Source organism: Pelodiscus sinensis, chromosome 1, assembly GCF_052426305.1.
Source record: "Pelodiscus sinensis isolate ZL-2025 chromosome 1, ASM5242630v1, whole genome shotgun sequence".
Taxonomy (NCBI): domain Eukaryota; kingdom Metazoa; phylum Chordata; order Testudines; family Trionychidae; genus Pelodiscus; species Pelodiscus sinensis.
Genome location: NC_143052.1, coordinates 343,298,367 through 343,317,017, shown reverse-complemented (window position 1 = coordinate 343,317,017; position 18,651 = coordinate 343,298,367). Strand labels below are relative to the sequence as shown.

General features: G+C 41.0%; 1 protein-coding gene across 5 annotated transcripts in view; it reads left to right on the top strand.

Annotated features, from left to right (window-relative positions):
- The window catches only part of FCHSD2 (FCH and double SH3 domains 2), a 264,319-nt gene extending 250,713 nt beyond the window's left edge, over positions 1 to 13,606 (top strand). For all 5 annotated transcript variants that reach the window (XM_075919548.2, XM_075919550.2, XM_075919549.2 and 2 more), the window contains 7 exons: positions 1,828 to 1,962; positions 2,583 to 2,666; positions 2,767 to 2,944; positions 3,264 to 3,484; positions 6,940 to 7,063; positions 7,212 to 7,294; positions 12,333 to 13,606. In XM_075919548.2, coding sequence (XP_075775663.1) covers positions 1,828 to 1,962; positions 2,583 to 2,666; positions 2,767 to 2,944; positions 3,264 to 3,484; positions 6,940 to 7,063; positions 7,212 to 7,294; positions 12,333 to 12,416 — 909 coding nt within the window. In that variant the 3' untranslated portion in view covers positions 12,417 to 13,606. The remainder of the gene's footprint in view (positions 1 to 1,827; positions 1,963 to 2,582; positions 2,667 to 2,766; positions 2,945 to 3,263; positions 3,485 to 6,939; positions 7,064 to 7,211; positions 7,295 to 12,332) is intronic.
- The last annotated feature ends 5,045 nt before the right edge of the window (positions 13,607 to 18,651 follow it).

The window sequence follows — 18,651 nt, the reverse complement described above, 5'->3', positions numbered from 1 at the left end:
GCACCACTGGGCATCAGTGGGGCTGCTGGGTTCCTGGTTGTGCTATGGGGCAACCCTGCTGCTGGGTTCCTGCCCCCACCACCGGGCAACCCCACTGCCTCTTTTTGGGCAGTTTTGCTGCCAGGCAGCAGCCCCGCTGCTGGCTCCAGCCCTACTGGCAGCCCTGCTGCCTCCCAACCCCCACCCAGTGCTGCCACCAGGAGACAGCCCTGCTGTTGGGCTCCCAGTTTCACTGCCACAGGGCAGTCCTGCTACTGCGCTCCAGCCGTGCTGCAGGGCTCCAGACCAGAGAGTCCTGCTTAAGAGAGGTTTAATCTGTAGTTTCTTATGGGTCTCAGCTGCAGGTTCAGCAGTGACTGCTTTGAGGGAGCCAAGACTTAGTAAGCAACATTTGTAGGAACTATGAACATCTTGAATTTACCTTAATCTACAAAGTGTCAAATTTAAAAAGCCAAAGTGTTACCTAGATAGAATATGAAATACTGTTTGTTACTGTAGTCTGTTAACATTCAATCAGAAATGGATACAAACTGGACTTCAGTGAACTGGACTAGTCTAAATTCATATGAATTACAAAGCTATAATCCAATCACAATAATTGGTATGGTGGATTTAGTGTACTTAGCTATATTTGAAGCTAGGTCACTAGAATAAAAGGTAAGCTAAAATGAGAAAATGAGTTGTTTGCTCTGCGGCAAAGCCATAAACATCAGCTTGTGTCGCAAAGTCACCTCATCATCTGTCATTCTCGTCAGGCGATGACCAAGACTAAAATAACAAGGGTGTAATGTGTTACCTGAAGTGTTTTGGCAGAACTGATTGAGGAAGTCTTCACAGTACCTGTCTGCCCTACACCTGGCTCTTTGAGTGGCCTGCCTTTTGCTTTCATAAGCTGTGCAACATTTGCAAAATTAAACAAGAATACAATAAAAAGTTAAGAATTGTAAAATCTGTTGTACTTGGTTTTGAAGGATGGTGTGTTTTTTTTTTTCATGAGGTAGAATTGCTTATCCAGTGTTTAATCTAGGCACAAAACCAAAGTTCAGTGGATGTCATCACTGCTCAAACAATGTTCATAGAAACTTGCATTTTTTCCAGACTATCCCACTTCTCTCTTTATTTAGCTTTTTCATAAATACTTCTTAATTATTATTCTCCCCCTAAGGATCTTTTTTCCTATAAACTATACTGAAAAATTGAAGTGATTACTTTTCCTTCAAGTGTATTTCTGACAAGCTGCGGGGGAGTGTTTAAGTTTTAGCACTTCACTGTTAGGGCAGTTTCACTTTGTATCTTAACAGACATATGTTCATCATACTTTTAGTAATGTGGTTGTCCAGTATATTATTCTGTCTCCATTAAAACTTTATATGGTAATCTGAAGAAGGGATGCTGTATTTTGGATTTGTCACTACCTTAAAACCTCCTCTTTTCCAAACTTTTGAGACCTACCTTATAGCAGTATTCTGACAATTGAAGGTTTAGTGTACATTTAAAACGCAGTTGACTGCTTTTCAGTTAGGTGATATTGATGAGTCAAGACATAAATGTTAATTGATAACTTGCATTCTTTGCTTCCAGATATTTGCTCAAATGTATGACTACTTTTCTGAAGTCATTCAGAGAACAAGTATATTGATTTTTAGTGATGGCATTTCTTCTTTGGTGTTTTTCCAAGATAGAATCTTAAGTTGTAACACTGCTCAGTCACCAGCAGATTTGGAATCTAGAATTTCAAGGGCTGGAGTTACTAAATAATCTAATTTACTCTTGTTGTTTTTTCATTTACTTTTTATAATCCAACTACAAATTAAATTTTCTTTATAGCTTAATCCTGATGCAGAAAGGGAAGAAGGGGAAGAATTTGAAGACAGCATGGATGTGTTTGATGACAGTAGTTCTAGTCCTTCTGGAACTCTAAGAAATTATCCACTAACCTGCAAAGTTGTTTATTCATATAAGGTTTGTATTTTTTCAAAATCTCTTATCAGTAGATGAGTTATCACAAAAATATATGATGTCTGTGAGAGTTTGCCCAAGGAAGGACACTAAGATTTAGTCCATATTAAATGTGTAAAGTTATAGTAATTCGTTAAATCTGTTACTGTAAAATCTGTGAAACATTTTTAGCAAGCTTAATAAAGTTTTAAACCACATCTAGGCTTTAGCTCAGTAAGGTACTTAAACACATACCTAACTTTACATGTGTGAGTAGTTCCATTAACTTCATTGAGCCTACGCACATACTTAATGTTGGGCATATGTATACAGACTTTCGTACAGTGGATTTTGTATCAATGAATCACTGAAAGTTTAAAGAGAATTAAATAGGCATGAGCACAGTAGATGGTAGTGTTCTTAGAACTTCTTGGTCTCCTTGACTGAAAAAGAGAAGAAAAACCCTTAACATGTTTTTAAAGGATATTTAAAAGAATTCAGGACACACAACTTATAGATGTCTCTATCAAAACTATATTTTTAAGTTAGTGTAAAGATGGCAATTTCGTTTCTGGTTTCTGTGAACAGGCACATATCTGCCATATATCAGTCTTCATTTTGTATGTGATATGCTTACATTCCAGGCTTCTCAGCCAGATGAACTGACCATTGAGGAACATGAGGTATTGGAAGTGATTGAAGATGGAGACATGGAAGACTGGGTAAAGGTATAATTTTTCTTGCTTATTTTACTGTTTGAGCCTTATTTTTGTGTCTTTTACAGCAGTATGCTGAAATTTACTGCATTTTCATATGGTTTACTTACAGGCACGAAATAAAGCCGGCCAAGTGGGTTATGTGCCAGAGAAGTATCTACAGTTCCCAACATCCAACAGTCTGTTGAGTATGCTGCAGTCACTTGCAGCATTGGATAGTCGGTCACATACCTCAAATAATTCAGCGGAAGCTGAGCTTGTTTCAGGAAGCCTAAATGGAGAATCCAGCGGTAAATAGTAATAAATAAAACAAGCCTGTCAGTGTTGTTCTTGAAAACATTCTATTGCCCCAGATGACTGGGATGCCTGTGGATTGCCTATGTTAGGACAGGTATCTCCTTACCTAAGGGAAACCATTTGCATTAGTACCCATCTCCCTGTCTAGACTCTACCCAATGTGTCTAGATATGTCTGATAAGCCTGTGATTGTCAACATTAGTCACACTAGCATAAAAGTAAAGTCATTTTCAGTTTAGCAAAGATGGAGATGGTGCATTTTAAAAAGCTGTTTCTCATTCTGATTATAATTTCTTTCCTCTCCCAATCTAGTCTGTTTTGTAAAAGCACTTTATGATTATGAGAGCCAGACAGATGATGAGCTGTCCTTCCCGGAAGGAGCAATCATCCGTATATTGAACAAGGAGAACCAGGACGATGATGGCTTCTGGGAGGGGGAGTTCAATGGTCATGTTGGGGTTTTCCCATCCGTGTTAGTGGAAGAACTTACAGCCTCAGAAAATGGAGAGATTCAATGGAGTGGAGACATTCAGGTATGTGAAAAATTAAATATGGGCCTGGATACATATTGGTTTGCTGGCATTCGGCATTGTTATACAGGACACCTAAGCATTTCTGTATAGTTGCCTCTTCTCTCCAATTAATGAGCTTTGGTTCCTGGAATGGCTTTTTTGTTGACAATGGCAGCTATTATAAGGACATGGACTTCAAAGGAAGGAAAAAGGTAGATGTTCACTGCTGCAGAGACCTTCCTACCCATTCCCTTAAAAAAAAATAGTGACTGCTTTCCTTTATTATGTGATCCAATATAATATTAATCAAATGATGAACTGTGGCAATCACAAGAGATTTGTGTACAGAATAAAGGAATGGTTAGAGGAGAAAGGAAATGAATCAGAGGAAAGTCTCAATCTCCTTTCTGTAATTAATTTATGGAATCAAGAGATTAAACAGACCCTGGCAAAAATCGTATTATTGGCTCTGACGGTTGTAAAGTCTTTCACATCTAATGCTGTGCAATATTTTCATAATGTCTTAGAGGGCAGAACATTTAGCTATGGGATTTTAACAAGTACATCCACAGTTTAGTGCAATATTGTGATCTAAAATTATATGCTAACGATACTGTGTTTAACCAGTTTATCATATCATAATCAAGAATTAAACACTTTCTTATTTCTTATTTATGAAAACAGTGTTGCTAGAAATCAGAATTCAGTGTCTTCACCAGAGGATAATTTATCTGGTGCTTTTTATTATTTCTCTTTGAGAAGAACATCATCACAAATTATCTCTCAGCTACTGGGGGATCCCTGAGCCTAGAGCATGTACTATCCCTCTCAGCCTCAGCAAGTGTGAGATTTGCTGCAGCTGCATAGTGTGACAGCAGGGCCCAACACACCAGCTTGCCTACCTTGCCAGCAAACTCCTTGGGGCTCTCCCAGCCCAAACCTTGCCTAGTAAGTAACAGTGAACTCTCGCGTTTGAGTTCCTCTGAGATGCATCTCTGCAAAACACAGCTCCTGCAAGTGTGGTTTGACAGAACATTTTAAAGGAGCTGCCAACTCAATGGAACAGAAACAGCAGTTTATTTTGACTGGGGTTAAAAATGACTTCAGTTCAATCACAACACCCAGGGTTTGTTTAGATTAAAAAATGAGAGAGAGAGAGAGAGAGAGAGAGAGAGAGGTTTTAAATAAGTTCAAGTACAACAGATAGAAATGGTTATGAACAAAAGGAAAATATGTTTTCTAATGGCAAGGATCTATCTTAACAAGCTCTACAGTCTTTGTTCAAAGTAGTTTCCTCGCCAATCTTATTTTTCCAACAATGGCTGATTAGCTCTTAGTCAGGAGCCCCACAGAGTCCAAGACTGTGGTTTTCCTTGTCTCCTCAAATCTAGGATAACTTAATGGGTTCTCTGCCCCTCTCTTTAGTTCAGAAAACCTTTGAAAAATATCTCTCTGAATTCATTGGCCCTGCTTCAAGAGGCATGAAAGCTTCCAGGGTATGCCATCTCCTTTGCCTGCTGAGATTAGGTGATCACTTTTCCCCACTTCCTCTTGTGACAGCTTTGTTTCCCTGGCCTACTAAAAATGTGCTTTTCTTTGTCTTTGGCCACACCCTGCTCCATTACATAGGTCAGTGGTTCCCAACCTGCAAACTGCTGGCTGCCCAGCTGTGGCATGCATGAGGGACCAGCTTCCCCTTCCTACTCCGTTTCCAGCTGAGCCAGCTCCCAGCCTGCAACCTCCCAAGCCCAATGCAGCTCAGCAGGGAAAGGCCAGGGCCTGCTGTAATGGAGCTCGGATCTCGAACTCCGGCCTGTACGAGCGGGCTGTGGGCTGTTTGTCAACTCCTCTTAGACAATCCTGGTTTAGACACATTTTAGTCATAGTCCCAGCACACCTGTATAACCCTCTCTTGGTTGGCTAGACATATATAATGCAAAAATACAAGTTGAACCTCTCTAGTCCGGCACACTCTGGTCCCACAACATTCATGGTCGGGCATGATTTTCATTAGCCGGATGTTCACATATCTCAGTTACCAAGTTTCCACAAAGTTCCATAAAGTTTGTTTACAGCTACTAATCCCAGCTCTCAGGCTACATCTAGACTGCAGTTTTCTTGTACAATAAGCTTTTTTCAGTAACAGATTACATAACACCTTTTAAATACCTATTCTAACAATGGTGAATTGGGATATGTTGGTCAACCCAGCCTGCAATCACTGCTAGTTTCCTGAGACATCCTTGCCTTCAGGCATAGGGATGCTCTTAGTCAGATATGTATAGCTGTGTTACTGTACAGCTCCTTTCCCCGACTGAGTTATGCCAAGAGCTTTGCGGAATCAGATATAAAAATGTCAAAATACTGTTGTGTTATAGTATAGTAGGAGTTGCAGTTTTTTATACAAGCAATTTTTTTCTAGCCTGTACTGATAATTAAAAAGACAATGCTAATGTTTTCTAGAAAAAAATGGATAATGATAATGCTTTCCTTTGTACCACTCCTTAGGCTTGGATCAGTCTCCCAAATATTAAAAGTTCCCATCCCCTCTCTTTCCCTTCTTCCATTCTCTTCTCAAAACACTCCTGCTGCTAGTAGCTTATCGGCAGTGATGGGCACATGCATGACTGTCTGTTTGAGTACGTCTAGACTACATTCCTCTTTCGACAGAGGGTTGTAAATTAGGCACTTGGAAATTGCAAATTAAGCTGGGATTTGAATTTCCTGTGTATCATTTGCATAATCACGTAATGGCGCGCTTTCGAAAAAGCTCTATTTCAAAAGTAAACCGCTGTCTAGATGTGGTTCTTTCGAAAATAGAAGCCTTTTTCTAAAGATCCTGTAAACCTCAAAAAATGAGGTTTACATGATCTTTCAAAAAAGCCTTCCCGGGAAATTCAAATCCCAGCTTAATTTGCAATTTCGAAGTGCTTAATTTACATCCCTCTGTTGAAAGAGGGATGTAGTCTAGACACACCCTTTGTTCTCTGCAATGTGTCCACTGTCGTAAAGTATCACAAGCATAGAAAACTCATTTCTACTTCTTACTGTCATTTTATTCCAATAAAGTGCATGAGTTTCGTTGTTCCTGGTTTTTGTTACCCTCTGCATTTAAATGCCTTACATACTGTTAGGCAGTGATAAAACTCACTATCTTAACATTATTTTGTGGAGGTATCTTTGGCAAGGTTTGCTCAGTGAACTGATATGTTTTAAAACAGCCTACAAACAGGATCTGTTCAGATTACCACTGCTAGGGAAATGAAGAAAAATCTGCTCTGAATGGCCACCTGTGATTTTTTTTTAAATCACTATAATAGATCTTGTCTCTCTTCCCCAAGTACAGCTGATATGCACTTTTATCTGACAGATGCATTTCATCACTAGATGAAAAAAGTTGAGATCAGTTGATCAGTTAGCAAGTATATATCTTGCTGAAGAATGAATGTCAGCATCTCTTTTCCTCTGTTACACAGATATCTCCAAAACCTCATAATTCTCTTCCACTGTTGCCACTGTATGACCAGCCACCGATTAGTCCCTACCATAGTCCTGATAAAAGAGGCTCCCAGTCCTTCCCTAGGTCACCATCAACTAATGGTAAGAAATTTTTTTGCTAGTACGAGAAACATCCAAATGTTTGCTTTAATTAAAATTTCAGCTTGCACTAGAAACATGCTCTTTTCACAATGTTCAGCTGGCTCACTAACACGCACAATGTTTTGGTTTTTATTGTTCACTCTTTCAGAAAATAGTTTCGGCTCCGATTCTCCTGGATTCTCACAGCCTCCACGACTTGCTCCTGAAACCTCATATGGCAAACTGCGACCTGTAAGCTTCCAATATTGCCAAGTTTAGTGATTTGGTAACATTATATAAACCAGGCTGGATCCTCAGCTGATACAGATCAGCAGAGCTCTCAAGGTCCTTTCCAGTCCTAGTATTCTATGATTCAAGCCAGTGGAATTATGTTGATATGCCAGTTTCTGGATCACCATGCTCTTCATGTACTATTTTAAATCTTTTCTGTCCAATTAATAAATATACAAACGTATTGTCCCCAGAAAAATATCCAGGGAAAGGCTTGTTTGCGGGTTGTGGAGTGGAACACAGATGTGTCAAAAAGCAACATGATGTATATGTTTCAGAGAGGTAGCCAAAAACTGAGGAGTCCTGTGTCATCTTAAAGACATGGGGTATGTCTACACTACAAAGTTAATTCGATATAACAGCAGTTATTTCGAATTAACTTTAATAGTGTCTATACAGGCAAACCACTATTTCAAAATACATTTGAAATAGTGGAGCCCTTATTTTGAATTTGGTAAACCTCATTGTACGAGGAGTAACACCAAATTCGAAATAGCTATTTCGAATTAAGTGCTGTGTAGACACTTAATTCGAAATAGGGAGCCTCCAGCCCTTCCCAGTGAGCCCTGGTGGCCACTCTGGGCACAACCAGGAAAACATACTCTCCTCTCCCCTGGCCCCGGAGACATTAAAGGGGTAGACGCTGGCCACAGTACCTGTGCCAGCTCCAAGCCTGCCAACCCAGAGCCAGCAGTGGCCACCGGGGCCCCTGACCCAGTGGCCCCAAAACATGTGCCAGCAAGCCACTGGCAGCCTGCCCTCCACCATTCCCCAGGAGCAGTCTGCCAGCTCGCAGGAGCCTGACAGGGTCTGAAGAAGGCGGGTGCCTTCCTGGTCCAGGGTAGAAATCATGGACCTTATTCAGGTTTGGGGGGGGATGTCCCCAACGTCCATAATCTCCGCACTAGACAGAGGAATGCGGCCATCTATGGCAGTATAGCTGCCAGCCTGGCCACCAAAGGCCACATGCGAATCCAGGAGCAGGTTAGCATGAAAGTTAGGTTGGTCCGGCGAGACCCCCAACCCTGATTCCTGAGCTTCCCCTCCCCCTTCTTCCCCTTGCTTCCCCCTTCCAGCTCTCTCCTCCCAGGTTTCCCCCTCCCCTCTTCCACCCTCTCTCTTCCCCTCTCCCTCCTCCTTTTCCCAGTCTCCCCAGAGGCTCTCTCCCCTCCCCCACCAGTTTTGTTCAATAAACCCAGTTTCTACTTTTGAACATACGTGTCTTTTATTTGACATTAGGAAGGGGGGTTGGGGGGTGTAAGTGGAAAGACGAGGGAGGAATGGGGCACGAGCCCCCGGTGGGGAGGACCAGGGAGGCTCTGAGTGGTGGACGCTGTCCTGCAGGGCCTCCTGGATCCTGACAGCCCCCCAAAGGACCCCCCGGATGGCAGCCTGCAGCAAGTAGTGCAGCCGGACTGATAGCAACGACTCCACAAGACGCACTGGCATGCCCAGGGGCAGCTTTGGCTCCATGTGGCAGAGTGCTGTGGTATCCTGAGTGTGGGCACTCAAGGCACTCTGAGACAGGACTGCTTTTCTGTCCCTCATGGGGTAGACAAGCAAGCGGGGAACCCTGAGAACTATCTGTCTGGGGTGGAGGTGTAGGGTCTGTTTAAGCACGGAGCTCAGTTAGCCTCAAGCAGCAGCCCCACACACTCAAATCCTAACCTGATGCTCTGCTGGCACTGGTTCCGGCCAGCCTTAACTTCGGTTCAGGGTCCACTTAGTGTGGGCACACTATTCTGAAATAGCAAAACGCTATTTCAAAATAGTTTTTGTGTATAGATGCGTTATTTCGAATTAGTTTATTTTGAAATAGTGCTGTAGTGTAGACATACCCGAACAGATTTATTTGTGCTTATGCTCTCATGGGCTGGAGCTCACTTCCTCAGATGCATGAAGCTTATTCCCAAATAAATTTGTTAGTTTTTAAGGTGCCACAGGATTCCTCTGGTTTTTTTTACAATGTACAGGTTGGACCTGAGCAGTCCTGAACCCAGGGAGTTTGCCAGACTGGGGGAGGTTAAGGTTCCCCTCCTGGCTGCCAGTCTCACTCTGGGGTGCTAGTTGCAGTCACTGGGCTCCACAAGCCCCGCTACCACCAGCCCCAGCCCTGCCATACTAGCCCCACTGCTTCCAGCCCCAGCCAGGGCTACACTCCTAGCTGAGCCAGCCCTGCCACCACCAGCCCCATTCAGGGCTGCGCTTCCCACGCCACCAGCCTTGGCACAGGAAGCTTCACTCCTGACTCTGGCTGTCCTCTGCTCCCAGTTGGGCTCTCTGGTCCAGCATTATCCATGGGCCTACTGGACCATGATGTAGCCAGACCAGAGAGTGCTGGATTTCTGAGGTTCAACTTGTCTATGGCAGCCAGTTAGATAAGTAAACAGCATAATAAAACAGAGCTACACGTAGTTACACAATAGGGCTATGTCTACACTGGTGGGTTCTTGCGCCAGAAATCTGCAAATGAGGCTGAGTGGAATATCGCTGAGCCTCATTTGCATATCTAATGAGCCACCATTTTTGCAGAAGAGGCTCTTGCACCAGAAGGAGCTGTCTACACTGCCCCTTCTTGCACAAGAAAAACCCTCTTGCGCAATGCCGCTACACTGATTATTTTCAGGAATAACGGCATTACGCAAGAGGGTTTTTCTTGCGCAAGAAGGGACAGTGTAGACAGCTCCTTCTGGCGCAAGACCCTCTTCCGCAAAATGGCGGCTCATTAGATATGCAAATGAGGCTCAGCAATATTCCACACAGCCTCATTTGCATATTTCTGGCGCAAGAACCCGCCAGTGTAGACATAGCCTACATGTATTTAAGGAGTTTGTGTTTAAGAACCTTGGATCTTATTAATTCACTTTCTATCTAATCTAGGTGTTTATATCTCCCTATGCTCAATATCTGTGTTCCTAGATATGTAAAATGTGAATAATGAAAACCAAAATCAGAGGAGGTTTTCAGACTTGTGATAATTAAAACTATCACCTATGTTTTTTAATTTTACACTGCTACTTCAAACTCTGGATGATTGTTTCCATTTTCACATATCTAGTGCTCTCTTTGTGAATAATAATCATGTCTCTGTGTATAGGAGTGTAATATAAATAATAGAATTAAGACAGAAAAAATAGGTGCTGAAGCAGCTAGTTTCCATATTTTGTACAAATGTTTTTCAAAGATTGTGTCTTGCCAACCCCCCAAAAAAATGTTGGGCAGAGAAATTGACTTGCTAGAACTCTGTCCTGCTGGCACTTTTACATCAGGGTTAAGCTCATTTGTAAACTCCCCACAGGTCCTCTGATGAGCAACTCCTAATACTAAGATCTGATATGTTTTGAGATGTCTGCACTACCTAAAAAGAGATTTTGCCAAACAAGGAAGAAGGGAATTTATTAATGGAAAAAATCAAAATCCATTTGTTGGGGTTACACTAAAATCAAGAGATTTGGGGATTAAAAGTTATAAATCAAGCTATGAGTTTTGACAGTCATATTTTCCTGGTATGTTTAATGTCTATAGTGGTAATAGGTGCAGACCGTAGTGTCTTCAGGATCCACCCTTCTGTGCAATATAACTTTTTTCACATGGAATAATGTTTACCTGACAAAGTTTGTATGACGTTTTCTAATTGAGTACCTAAATCCATTTTGTCAAAGGTAACAAGCACCCATAACTCCAAGTGAGTGGGCTATATGTAGAAGTCAAATGTGTTGCACTGTTCAATGGTTTACCCTTATCCACTGGAGACAAAGGAGATCAAAAGAGCATGGTGTCATGAAGCACTTCAGATTTAAGAAAAAGATCTTCTCTGATCACCTTCTTCACATCAACTTGCTCCACTAATACAATTATTGGGTCTTTCCTCTTCCATGTTGTAGATTTTCCCCATCACGCTAGTGGGCTGTAGTTGTGTTCCACACCATCTCTGATGCTGGCAATCTGCCTGTGACCGCATTATAGAGTAATGCTTTAGTAAACAAATATTTTGAAGCAGCATTAAAATTTAAATACACTTGGTTTAATCAGAATTTGAAGTATATTACTGACTACCAATCATAATTTTCCACTTTTCTCCAGCACTGTGAAGCTATTATGTGTTCTCTGCAGTCCTTATTTTACATACTGATAATGATAGCTAAGCCATTCTGAGAGCATGTGATGACAATCCTTCACAAAATGCACTAAGGTTTACCATAATGCTCTTAGAAGAGTCCTACTAAGTTTATTAATATGGTCGAGAATCAAAAGGACATCAGCCCCAGTTATATGTCATTGGAGTTAAAAGAACTGGATGGTTTTGTAACTTATCTTTTGGGTCTAAAAGTTCACATATAATATGAAATCAATGTAAATGATACATTTTTTTCTTTTTAAAAAATATTGTTAAAGCAAAAGTTCATTAAACAAAAATCTATACTGTAACTAACTTACTATAAGTATATATTCTATAACTAAATATTAAGTAAGCTGCTTATTGTAGCTAGTATCATCACAATCTATGCAAGCTCCATGCTTGTGATCTATGATGTCACCAAATCCCTGCAATAGAATTACAAGTTTGTTAAACATAATAGATATACTTAATGATTCTGCACCGCATTGCACTACAGAGTGAATATGCCCTATTCCAGATTTATGGTATTGGGGCTGTTAATCATTCTTGAATAATAAAAATTTAAGTATCAAAACAGTGACAGCTGGAACAATTCTATAACAGATATCAGTGATGGCTTCTTTGGATGGGCCAGGTTCTCCACTGGTGTAAATAGGTGTGATTATGATGCATCTATTTATACCAGCTTGAGGGGCTGGCCCAACTTTTCTGGTTTTAATCTGTACAAACCATGGAACTTAATGTGTGGGAGTGGTGGTGTAGCCATGCTGGTCCCAGAAGTTGATCTAGTAAAAAAAAAATTACCTCACCCACTTTGTCTATGTAACAAAACTTTATTATCGTCCTCTGGTAGTTACGAGTGTATGTTACTCATTTCAGGTACGAGCTGCTCCTCCTCCCCCTACACATCATCATCGCAGAGCAACAGAGAAGATAGAGGATGTGGAAATAACTCTGGTATAATGATGGGACTGGCGAAATCGTAGTGCTACAATCAAGGCCAAATGTGGTGTTTGGTCAATCTCGTTTTTAGGCACCTTTGCATGATAAAGACTTTTCATAGACAAGAAATGGGGAGGATTATAGGTGACAGTGGATTCCTTCCCACAGTCATGAATATTTTGTGCCTTTTTTGTTTTTATATACATCATCCTTCCTCCCTTAGCACAAACCAAGATGGGCCAAATGGTAAGCAGAGGAATGCATTGGAGCAGATTTCTCTTTTGGCTAAAGATGATCAGTTTTTATATGGAGGTTTAGGAGAGAGCCTCATTCATGCAACTTAGTCATAGCATACTTATACCATGTGCATTAGTACAGTATATTACTGTTGCTGTAGGAATGTGTTAAAAATTTTAAATTCAACTAGCATTATGTGTCTGATTAAATAGTAATCAGATTTTATGGAATAAAAAAGGGAACAAAAGAATAGGTTTAAGAAGAGGCTGGCTCCTCTTTCATCCCCTCGTAGAAGAAAAAGAAAAGGCAAATAATCTTATAGATAAGGAAAAGTGCTGAAGATCATATGGCGTTAATTGTTTTAATGCACAGCTCTTCAATAATTAAAAATCAGAACAAAATATTCTTGGTATTAATATTTATGCAGTTCATTTAGTAATAGAGTATCTAATAAGGAGGTGCTGAATTAGTAGCAACATCTTGTTCTATAGCATAAACCAACCTGTAGAAAAGTGACATTTTGTCTAGATCTGGAAACTGAGCTTCATTTTTTTTTCTTAGCACATTTCTTTTAATAGTTGGGTCACTTTTTTTTATCCCAGTTATTGTTGTTCTTTATTATCCAGCATTATCGATATATCTTTGCCATCAAAACATCTGGTTAGAGTTAGAAGTGCCATTCAGAAAACTTACATGCATTATTTAGTGTCTGCTTTGGGTAGTCCCATTGAATTTCTCCATGCAAAGCCCATTCACTAGCCAAGACTAGAGAACCAGGAAATCCGTAGTTCACTCCAGTCCTTCAGAATCCATCTTTGGGGTTGAAAGCACTAGAGAAGATTAAGCTCTCAAATTATTTTTATGCAAGATACAGGGAGTACATGGACTTTAAGGCTAATTTTCCACCTAATTTCTCTATGAAAGGGACTGTTGATATTTTAGAAAAATTGAGGTATTCTGTGTTATAACATCAATGAAGATGGGTAAGGAGAGGAGGGGAATCCTTCATCCCAAGGAAAAAGATTTTCTCTCTAAATATGATCATTATACTGTTCTGAAAATAGCAAAACCCAACAGATCAAATCTTCAGTGAAAAACCATCGACAAAACATTTAGAGCTATTATATGGGTTATATTGAATACATTTCTGTGTGTTCGTATTTTTCCTAAGCCAGTGAATTAAAAGTCTGCAGTTAGTTAACTAAAAAGGGCGCTTTTTTTTTTTTGAGACTGCATTTACGAAATCATTGTACGAAATCATTGTACAACATTTTATCATAAATTTTGCACATATTTCTAAATTGCAACCCAAGCTGGGTGTCTGGAACATTAGTATTTGCCAATCTTTTCTCCCAGGGGGATGTTAACTAAGAGTGGAGCTGTTTGGATAAAAATGTCATAAAATCTATGACTGTCCTTTGAAGATTCTTTTCCATGTTTTTCATTCTTTTGCATCACTCATCCTGTTGATCTGTTTGAGGTCTTTTTATGTTTATCAAACTTATTCTTAAGTTTAAAAAAAAGTTTTTGGTCTTTTTTAATTTAACTGTTGGCAAAAATTTGAAAAGTTTCAAGATGAAGAAGAAAAGCAAGTATTGCCATAATGTTATGTTCAGTTTTCTTGGCCAGTTTTTCTGTGTCCTTCATACCCAGACTTCCAAAATTCAGAAAGTGTTATTTTAAATATCTTTAGTTGTATTTTAAAATATTTTCTGTAAGAGCTGCTAATTTTATTTAAAAAAATAAGAAAAGTTGTAAAAATATGCCTCCTTTTTAACTATGACTTCTTCATACAGGGCATGTATCGACCTATCACCATGTACAGTGTCAATATACTGGAAGCAGAGGTGCAAATGCTTTCTTTCTATTGGCTGTAAAAAGTTTGTATTTATTATGTATAAAATGTTGAATAATAAAAAAGTGAAATTAAACCCAGGAGAGTTTCTTGGTACACAACACTATTGCAAAATGGCAAACTCATCCAGAAGATTTACTCCAGATTTTCACCTGTAACTGAGAGCAAATTTTCGCTGATATGTTGGGAAATTTCTTCTAATGCAAGGGATTATTTTGTTTCTTGATTTATTTTGAATCAGTCACTCTAGCCAAGACATTTAAGTCCTGATTCAGCAAAGCACTTACATATGTGCTTAAATCCATCTCTGTTCAGCGGAGCACACAAGCTTAAAGTTAATGAATTCATAGGATCTCCCAAATGTGCTTAAGTGCTTTGCTGAATAGGGATGGATTTAGGCACATGTGTAATTTTAAGTGCATTGATGAATCAAGTACTTAAAGCACAGCCACACTTATGGACAGACTTGGCCCAAAACAGTTAAAAATCCTCCCTTCCTTTCCTATTCTAACTTGCTAAGTACTGATGGCTGGGTAATTTACCCCTGCCCCCGTTGATAGCATTGCTAATGCCTAAAGCAGCATCAAGAATGCTGTTCCTTCCAGCCCTGGGCATTAGTGATATCAGCTGTTACGGGTGAAATATTGGACCTGGCTCTTTGGAAGTAACACGTCTTTCAGTTCACCTGTTAGCCAACAAATTCAGGAACTGTTCCCATCAAGGTATTGAGCATTTGCTAGCATTAGGCAGTTATTCCTAGAACTGTGCTGACATCACTGCTCCTTTAGATAAATAAGCAGGAGCACAATTCTTTGCTCAGCGCTCATTCCATGAGACACATAGTGGGAGCAGCAAATTCCCAAGTGTTCAAAATCAAATCTGCTAGGAAGAGTTATATTTGCTTTCCAGCTTCTGAGAGAGCACTCATGTACCCAAAGTGGCAAGTAGTAAAAAAACAAATGCATTTGTCCTGTGAGAATTACGCGGTTCACATGTTTGTGTGAATGGTATGAATTCCTTTCTTTTAAAGTATTGTTCTCATATTTAGGATTTCTCTCTGCTGTAAGAATAGTGATGCTGGGTCAGACCAATGGTCTTTCTAGCTCAGTAGCCACTGCCAGGTGCTTTAGAGGGAATGGACAGAACAGGTAATCAAGAGATCTGTCCCCGCTGTCAAACAGAGGCATGGGAACACTGTGAACATGGATACACTTGATGTTTTCTGATGGCACTAAGAAGCTTTGCTAAGTACAGCACTTTGCATTATACACTAAATTATACACAGAAAACAACATTTGGGTTTGATTCCTGACTTTTTAAAACTCTTTCATAGAATCCTGGGGCTGGAAGAGACCTCAGGAGGTCATCAAGTCCAACCCCCTGCTCAAATCAGGACCAATCCCAGCTAAATCAACCCAACCAGGGCTTTGTCAAGCTGAAACTTAAAAATCTCTAGGGATGGAGATTGCTTTGACAAAGACTGTAGTCATTGCTGTGCTTGGACAGCAACTACGGCCATGGAGTGCCGACCCGATTGGTGTCTCAGCTCTGCGGCAACGTAGATGTTTATATACTGAAGATCTGATCTTTCTCCATACAGCTAACACTCGCATCCAGGCCCTCTTCATCTCATGTGTCAGCTATTACAGCCTCCCCCTCCTCAGGGCTTGATCACTTTGCAGCCATTTGAAAGGCTGCTCCAGAGATAATTTCATTGGCTCATTTTAGGCACCACATCATCCTCCCTGTCTGTCTCTCCATCGGTGCCCCCTTTCCCACTGTATCAGACACAAACTGCTTAGTCTTTAAAGTGCTACATAGTCCTGTATTTTGTTTCAGCTACACCAGACTAACACGGCTACATTTCTATAACTGCTCACTGGCATTGTAAGACCATTTTGCATGTCTTACGTGTTGTCAATTGCTGATTCCACACCACCTGTGATGCCTGCCTCAGTCACCCCTTTGGTTACCTTTTTGAACAAGCACTTTCTTTCTTTGCCTTGTGCAGCCTCTTCCTGTTTGGAAGGAGCTCTCCCCAAACACCTCATTGTTCTTCCTCAAAGCTCCCCTGTCATGATGCATACAAAAAACTTAGTAGTTTGGCAGCATACGTGCTGTGACTATTGCCTGTCATGCTGATATTGTGCTGTGGCATTTCGACCTTGCACTCCACCCCACCCATCTATGTGCAGCCCACTTATATCTCATATTACTTAAGTACAAGCTCTTTGTGTTCTGTGTTTGCACAGCACCTAGCACAATAGGTCCCTGACCCATGACCAGGAACTATAGGAATAAGCATAATATAAAAAACAAATTGAACTGTAACTGCTAAATAAAATCTCCCTTCCATAGTCGTCATTTCCCCTTGTTCTGTCCAATGTAAGCACATTTCTCAAGCTTTGTGAATAGGATTGTTTGCTTACTGAATTTGTGGTCCTGCATTTAATTGAAACAATAATTTATATTCAGACACATCTCTTTGCCCCTAAGTGCTTTACACCACAGAGTGAATTGCAAACTCTGAACTGAAGGTGGGAAACAGCAGCTGTTTCAGGCCACACAGCTGTTATTTAGAGCAAACAGCAGTGAGTGGAAAGAGAACAAACTAGGTTAAATCAGGAAGAACTGTGAAATATACGGCTGGGGAAATGTCAGTAAGTAGAACATGGAATTTAGTAAAGACACGGGGAAATCTGGCTTCATTGAAGTCAATGGCAAAAACTCCCATTGATTCAGAATGGCTAGGATTCCACCCAATGAATCAGAGAGGTCTAAACTTACCAAAAGCACCATGAGATTATTACTAACCATAAGTGACCTGAGTGTTGCTGTAAACAAACAATGTTGTAACTCGCTGAGTTGAATTGTGCTGGGGTTTAATCTTGGTTTTCATAACGTGCAAATACTGTTTAACAAAACTGACCGATGAGTCTGTTCTCTCCTCCCTCAGGATTTAGATCTCTGGCTGGTGTAGGGAGCTACATGTGAGTAACCTGCCTCGGAAACTGGATACTCTGCAAGGATGCACTCAGCGTTTCCTTCTTGCTCTTCCATCTGGTGTTTGGGGGGTTCCCCCACAGCAGCAGCAGCAGGAGGAAGGCTGGCCTGCAGATCTTGTTGGGTGTGCTGGAAACTAGGGCTATCCAATGGGAGGCCCTTATTGAGCACCAAGGGAGAATCAGTGTAAGATGCTGACATTCAGTCTTACGCTGAGTTGCCAACAAGCTTGGGAGAAAAAGATGCCGTGGGAAATGTCAGCCCTCTCACTTCATCCATTCCCCTCCTGCAGGTCTGGCTTCCTGCAGAAAGACTACTGCAGGGACAGAGGGAGTATGCTCTTGCCTCCCTCCTACAACCTAACTAGCTGTCCCCTCCCTGCTTCCATTCCCCTAGCAAGCCCCCTGCCTTTCTGCTCCCCTGCATTGAAATGAAAGGGGCAGAAAAGTATTTTGGCCTTAGTTTGGGAAGATCAAGGAAGTTGCAGAAAGATTGATTGCAGTTGGGGAATAAAAACCCTGAATTCTGAGCCACAACAAATGAGCCACTAAAGCAAATTCAGCTAGAAAAATGTTGACGTGCTTAGTATTGCAAGTAGCTTCATACTCCAAGCATTTCCCAGGGGGACTGAGTATCACAAATCTGATTGAAGGTTCACAGTCGTGAGTGAGCCTCTGCATTGCAGAAGTGAAGGTCATTTTTGCCAGATGATAAAAGCACTGCAGTGATTCCAGCTCTGAACTGGGTAAGGGAAGTAAAATCTGTTGTTTTCAATTACCAGAGCTGGATTGAAATAGACAACTGACATCTCTCTCTCTTCACTGTACTACAGGGCCACGAAATGGGTGAGTACACTAGCCCACCACTGAAATGCTCCTACTTCTGGGGTGGAACACACACATGCGGAAATACACCACAGCTGCACGACAACAGCAGTTTGGGACAGAGAAGACAGCTGCCTACAGTTACTGCTGCAGGGGCTTGTGGGGAACAGACTGTCATCAAACATGTTGCAATTTGGCTGACATCCCAGGAGCCAACTCATACAAATACTCTGGATGTTAATGATCCGGATCACTGCAAGCCTTGGTTTTGTCTACATGTTGCCACCTCCAGCAGCACAGCACCCCCTACCATCCTCAATCACAGAGTACAGAGCTT